Source organism: Vipera berus (genome assembly GCF_964194415.1).
Source record: "Vipera berus genome assembly, chromosome: W".
NCBI classification, from domain to species: domain Eukaryota; kingdom Metazoa; phylum Chordata; class Lepidosauria; order Squamata; family Viperidae; genus Vipera; species Vipera berus.
Genome location: NC_138210.1, coordinates 74,492,776 through 74,498,775, shown reverse-complemented (window position 1 = coordinate 74,498,775; position 6,000 = coordinate 74,492,776). Strand labels below are relative to the sequence as shown.

Below are 6,000 nucleotides of genomic sequence, written 5' to 3'. Positions count from 1 at the left end.
AATTTGCTCTCCCTAAGATCTGGGCAATGGGTGGAAGGTGGCCAGAGGGAGATCCAACCTTGAAATAAGGAGAAATTTCCTGACTGGGCGAACAACTAATCAGTGGAGAAGCTTGCCTTCAGATGTTGTGGGTGCTCCAACACTGGAGGCTTTCAAAAACGGGAGTGGATAACCTCCAACCCCCGGTCCGTGGATCGGTACCGGGCCACGGCATGCTGGCAACCGGTCCGCACAAACAAGCGAAGCCCCATCCGCGGGATGCAGAAAACACACAAAACCATGCACCCTCCGGTCCACGGAAAAACCTCTCTCCACGGAACTGGTAGTCCCCGGTGCCCAAAAGGTTGGGGACCCCTGGACGAGAAGACCTCCACGGTCTCTTTCAGTTCTCTGATTCTGTGATCTATCTCTTTGTGTGTCTATTCTGTCTACTGGGGTTACATCTAGTTTATCTCTCACTCCATCCTCCATTCATCATAATCTATCTATGTATCATCTATATATCATCTATGTATCCATCATCTGTCTGTCTGTGTCTGTCATCTCTCTCTGTACCTCTAATAATCTTATCTGTCTGTCTGTCTGTCTATCTGTCTGTCATATCTCTCTCTCGCTCGCTCGCTCTTTATCTCTAACTCTATCCATCTATCTATCATCTATCTATCTATCTATCTATCTATCTATCTATCTATCTATCTATCTATCTATCTATGTCATCCATGCATCTATCCATCCATCCATCCATCCATCCATCCATCCATCCATCCATCCATCCATCCATCCATCCATCCATCTATCTATCTATCTATCTATCTATCTATCTATCTATCTATCTATCTATCTATCTATCTATCTATCTATCTATCTATCTATCTATCTATCTATCTATCTATCTATCTATCTATCTCATCTATCCATCCTCTCTCTCTCTCCCTCTCTCATCTATCTATATATAATCTATCTCTATCCCTTTCTGTCTGTGTCTGTCTGTCTGTCCAGCCAGCCAGCCACCTTCTCTCTCATATATATCACCTTTACATTTTCAAAAAAAGGCTGGACAGTCCGTTGTCCTACATGGCGTATGGGTCTCCTGTCTGGGACAGGGGGGAGATGGACTAGAGGACCTCCGAGGTCCCCTTCCAGCGCTCTGCGTCTCTGCCCCTTCCAGCTATATGGAGGTGGCCAACAACGTTCAGAGGGAGGAGACAGTGCTGAGCATCCAGTTTGTGCTGCTGGACTGCTCCCACCTGAAGGCCACCGTGGTCCAGCACTGCAACGAGTGGCAGAACAAGCTGACCAACCTGCTGAAGGAGATGGCCACCGGCCGCTTGAGGGACCTGACCGCTTACCTACAAGACAACGTGGCCGAGTGAGTGTCCCGCCCTCGATCGGGCTCCCCTCAGGGACCCCCTTTCCCGCACCCTCCGCTCTTTTCCCACCCCCTCCCCGTGTAAAAGGATGGCGCGCTGGCTCAGCAGCTAAGACGCTGGGCTTTTCGGCTGGGAAGCCAGCAGCCCAGGTTTGAGACCCAAGCAGGGGCGAGCTCCCGTCCTCCCCTCAGCTTCAGCCAAGCTAGCAGTTCGAAAGCATGCAAAGGCAAATAGATAGACAGGTACCGCTTCGGCTGGAAGATGACAGGGCTCCGCGTCTTCCTGTGGGAAATGTCTTCGGACGGCGCTGGCTCAATGGCCTGGAAACACAGATAAGCGCCGACCCCTCTAGTCAGCAACTATAGCGAGTAAAATCTGCAAGGACTCCCTTTTATCTTTTACCTGGCCTGAATGTGCCGTTCGCCCCCGCAGCATCAGCCATCCTCCCCAAACGTTGGAGGAGCTTAGCCGAAGCCTCCAGCTGCACGAGACGCTGCAGAACGACCTGCTGAAGATCGAGGGGCAGATCCCCCCGATCCACGAGCAGTTTGCCATCCTGGAGAAGTACGAGGTGGCCGTGGACGAGGAGGTAGCTCCCCGGCTGAGGATTTGGGGCTGACGTGGCCCGGGGGGCGGTTTTCCTCCTCCTGCTGAGGTTGACGGCCTACGTACAGGTAGTCCTCAACTTACAACTGTCTGTTTAGCGACCAAGGTTGCAGCAGCACTGAAATAAACAGTGACTGACAAGCGGTTCTCGCACTTACGACCGTCACAACATTCCCCCTGGTCAGGGGATCAAAATTTGGCAACCAGCCTGTTGCAGTATCCTGGGATCACGTAAATGCCATTGGCGGCGTTCTGACCAGCAGAGTCAATGGCTTAACGGCCGTGAGATTCACTTAACAACCGGAGAAATTTGCTTAAACAACCCTGGCATAAAAGATTGCAAATCTTAACGATGGAAATTCTAGTCCCAATTGTGCTCGTAAGTCGAGGACTCCCTGCATTAGGTTAGCCGTGGCCTCCTTGGGTTGGTCCACAACCCCACCATGCACGCCACAACTTTGTGGTGCTGCTGGCCGCTGGTTCCCACCTCGTTTGGGCTCAACGCTGCTTGGTCTCCCGTCCTGCCAGGTGCTGCAGCTGCTGGGTGATTTGAATTCGGAATGGCTGGCTTTCCAGCAGTGCCTCCTGGACAGCGAAACCATGTTAAAGAAGCACAAGGAGAAGTTCAAGACGGGCCTGATCCACTGCGCGGATGACTTCAAGAAGAAGGCCCAAAATCTCCTCCAGGACTTTGACATGAATGGTGAGCAAGAGCTCTGGGCTTGGTCCTCCTTTCCCTTCTGGCCCATCGTCCTCTGCTGCGGACAAAGAGGATGGGCCTTCTCTTCAACCATCCTTCAGTTCTTTAGGTGGGAGTGGGATGGGCTGGTTTTCTTTGGGGGGTGGTTTAGGAAAATGATAGGGCTGAGAACTTCTGGTTTGTATGTTGACTCCTCAAGAGGAATCCCCGTTCAACTTAGGGGAACTGAAGATGGTTGGTCCTGTCAGGCCCAAAAGACTAGGTCTACAAGGTCCAGTTAAACAGCTTAATTGCTGAAAGCCTATGCAGAGGAATCTTCTCCCTAAACTGCTCTATCGCTGAAAGCCTATGCACAGGAATTTTCTATCTAAACTGCTTTATTGCTGAAAGCCTGTGCACAGGAATCTTCTACCTAAACTGCTTTATTGCTGAAAGCCTGTGCACAGGAATCTTCTACCTAAACTGCTTTATTGCTGAAAGCCTATGCACAGGAATCTTCTAACTAAACTGCTTTATTGCTGAAAGCCTATGCACAGGAATCTTCTACCTAAACTGCTTTATCGGTAAAAGCCTATGCACAGGAATCTTCTACCTAATTTATTGCTGAAAGCCTATGCACAGGAATCTTCTCAACTAATGTTTGGGACATACTAGGAGTTAGAAAAAGGTCTGCGGATTCAAGGAAGGGAGGTTGGACTTGGTTTGCTTGTGATGTAGGGATTCTAGGCTGATTCCTGTTTTGACTCCACACACACACACCCACCTCCACACCCCAGCTTCTGCCACACCTTCTCCTACAGGCTGTTTGCTCATCTTCTTTTCCTAAAGGGAAAGGGGACATCCCACCCAGGCCCAGTTTCACCTGTGTTTGAGCCACAGCAGCCTTCTCACGAGTAGAGGCCTGCCGTGGTTGGATCTGAAGTAGGTGTAGCCAATATGCCGGCCATCCCCAGGCAAAGCATGGAGGTCATCCAGGTCTTCTGCCCTTCTCCACTGACAGGTCCTTTCACCAGTGCCGTCTCGGCTGATGCTGCCCTGGAGCAGATCATGGCCATGAGGCAGCTACTGGCCACCATGAAGGAGGAGGAGAACGCCCTGCGCTCCAACCTGGGCATCTTCAAGATTGACCAGCCCGCCTCCAAAGATCTTCAGAGGCTGGAGAGGGTGAGAGGAGCCTTCTACTGGTGACCTTCTCCTTAAGGGAAGCGCTCCGATCCAAGGTTGGGCTTCACGTCCCACCTCTGGCTCACCTTCTGGGTCCTGCAGGAGCTGGATTACATCCAACAAGTCTGGGAGATCACCAAGGAGTGGGAGGTCCACTGGGAGGAGTGGAAGAACGGGAGCTTCAAGACTCTGAAGACGGAGGTGATGGAGAACACAGCCTTCGCTCTCTTCCGGAAGCTGAACAAGTTGAGCAAAGAGCTTAAGGCAAGGCAGCCCAGCGGGCCTCGTGACGGGCAACGAGGGGAGAAGGTGGAGGAGCTCCTCTCTGTAGAGAAGGAGATTGCGGAGGATGGGTCTTTCCAGCTTCCCCTTGGGACTTAGGTGTGGAGTTCATTGGGGGGAAGGGGTATGTGAGGACGGAGTGAGGGCTTCCCCACTCAGCTGCGGCACCAGCCGGGCCAACTGGATTCACTCAAGGGACCACTGAGAACGTTCCCACCAACATTGAAAGTTGGGCAAGTCATGAGTATATAAGGTGAGACCAGACCCCCCGCCCCCCACACCCTTCTGGCACTGATGATGTTCCCTAGTTGGGTCATGAGACGTCTGCAGGAAAACAACGTAGCTCAGAGAGCATCAAGGAGCCCACAGCCCTCCTCCTCCACCTCCTCCTCCTCCTCCTCCCCGTCCCCCAACTCTTCAAAGCCCACTCTCTTCTAGCACTTATCAGGTTAGCTAGTTGGGTCATGAAACGCCTGCAAGAAAACCACTAAGCTCAGAGAGCACTAAGGACTCCACAGTCGTCATCCTCCTCCTCCTCCTCCTCCTCCTCCTCTTCCTCCTCCTCCCCCTCCCCCTTCTAGCACTCATGATGTTCCCTAGTTGGGTCATGAAACGTTTGCAAGAAAAGCACCCAGCTCAGAGAGCACCAAGGACCCCACTGTCTTCCTCCTCCTCCTCCTCCTCCTCCTCCTCCTCCTCCTCCCCCCTTCTCCTTTCCACAAATCCCAGTCCCTTCTAGCACTGCAGATGTTACCTACTTGGGAAATGAAACGTCTACAAGCGCATAACCCATCTCAGAGAGCATCGAGGGCCCCAGAACTGAATTGAAGCTGAGGCGTTCAGCATCAACAGCTGGGCAGAACTCGGCCCCACCAAATTCTCTCCCAATTTTCGTCATTTAATGGGCTTTTGCCCCCTCTTTTGTGACTGAAGGATCGGAACTGGGAAATAATTGAGACCTCCAAGGCCAAGATCGAGCAGTTTAAGAGGACCATGCCCTTGATCACGGACCTCAGGAACCCAGCTTTGCGAGAGAGGTAGGTGGCTTGAGTTGGCTAGGAATCCCTGTCCGGGGTTGGCTGAGTTGAGGGACGCCAGGCTGGCCTTGGGCCCAGGAGAACATTGATCAAGGATGGATGGATGGATGGAGATGATGGATGGGTGGATGGAAGGATGGATGGATCAAGATGGTGGATGGATGGATGGATGGATGAATGGATAGAGAGGATGGATGGATAGATGGAAGGATGGATAGATGGATGAATGGATAGAGATGATGGATGGATAGAGTGGATGGATGGAGATGGATGGATGGATGGAAGGATGGATGGATGAATGGATAGAGAGGATGGATGGATAGATGGAAGGATGGATGGATAGAGATGATGCATGGATGGATGGATGGAGAGGGTGGTGATGCTGCTGCTGAAGATAGATAATTAGATAACATTCATTCATTCATTCATTCCTGGTTACCTGCAGGCACTGGGACCAGGTGAAAGACTTGGTTCTTCGGACATTCGATCAAGATGCTGAGGACTTCAGACTGGAAAATATCATCGAGTTGGGCTTGGACAAACACGTGGAGAAGGTGGCTGAGATCTCTTCTTCGGCCACCAAGGAACTGGCCATTGAGCAGGTAGCGTCGTCTGTTTAGAGCCGGGGGTCAACTTTACCAAACTCTCCCCTCTTCCGAGAACGCCCAAGTGCTGGTTTCAGAAGCCCAGAGAGACTCTTGACTTCCACCAACTCTTGGGCATCCAGTTGAGAGGCATCTACAGCAGGGGTCTTCAAACTTGGCCCCTTGATGACTGCTGGCTGAGGAATTCTGGGAGTTGAAGTCCACAAGTCATCAAGGAGCCAAGTTTGAAGGTCCCT

The 6,000-nt window shown here is 51.8% G+C and overlaps 1 protein-coding gene across 1 annotated transcript in view; it reads left to right on the top strand.

The window, feature by feature from the left end:
• Positions 1-6,000, top strand: part of LOC308676463 (dynein axonemal heavy chain 2-like) — a gene marked incomplete at both ends in the record, with an annotated part of 124,685 nt that overhangs the window by 45,684 nt on the left and 73,001 nt on the right. The window contains 7 exons of the mRNA XM_081342277.1: positions 1,169-1,369; positions 1,803-1,959; positions 2,505-2,679; positions 3,677-3,840; positions 3,943-4,104; positions 5,056-5,159; positions 5,605-5,761. Coding sequence (XP_081198403.1) covers positions 1,169-1,369; positions 1,803-1,959; positions 2,505-2,679; positions 3,677-3,840; positions 3,943-4,104; positions 5,056-5,159; positions 5,605-5,761 — 1,120 coding nt within the window. The remainder of the gene's footprint in view (positions 1-1,168; positions 1,370-1,802; positions 1,960-2,504; positions 2,680-3,676; positions 3,841-3,942; positions 4,105-5,055; positions 5,160-5,604; positions 5,762-6,000) is intronic.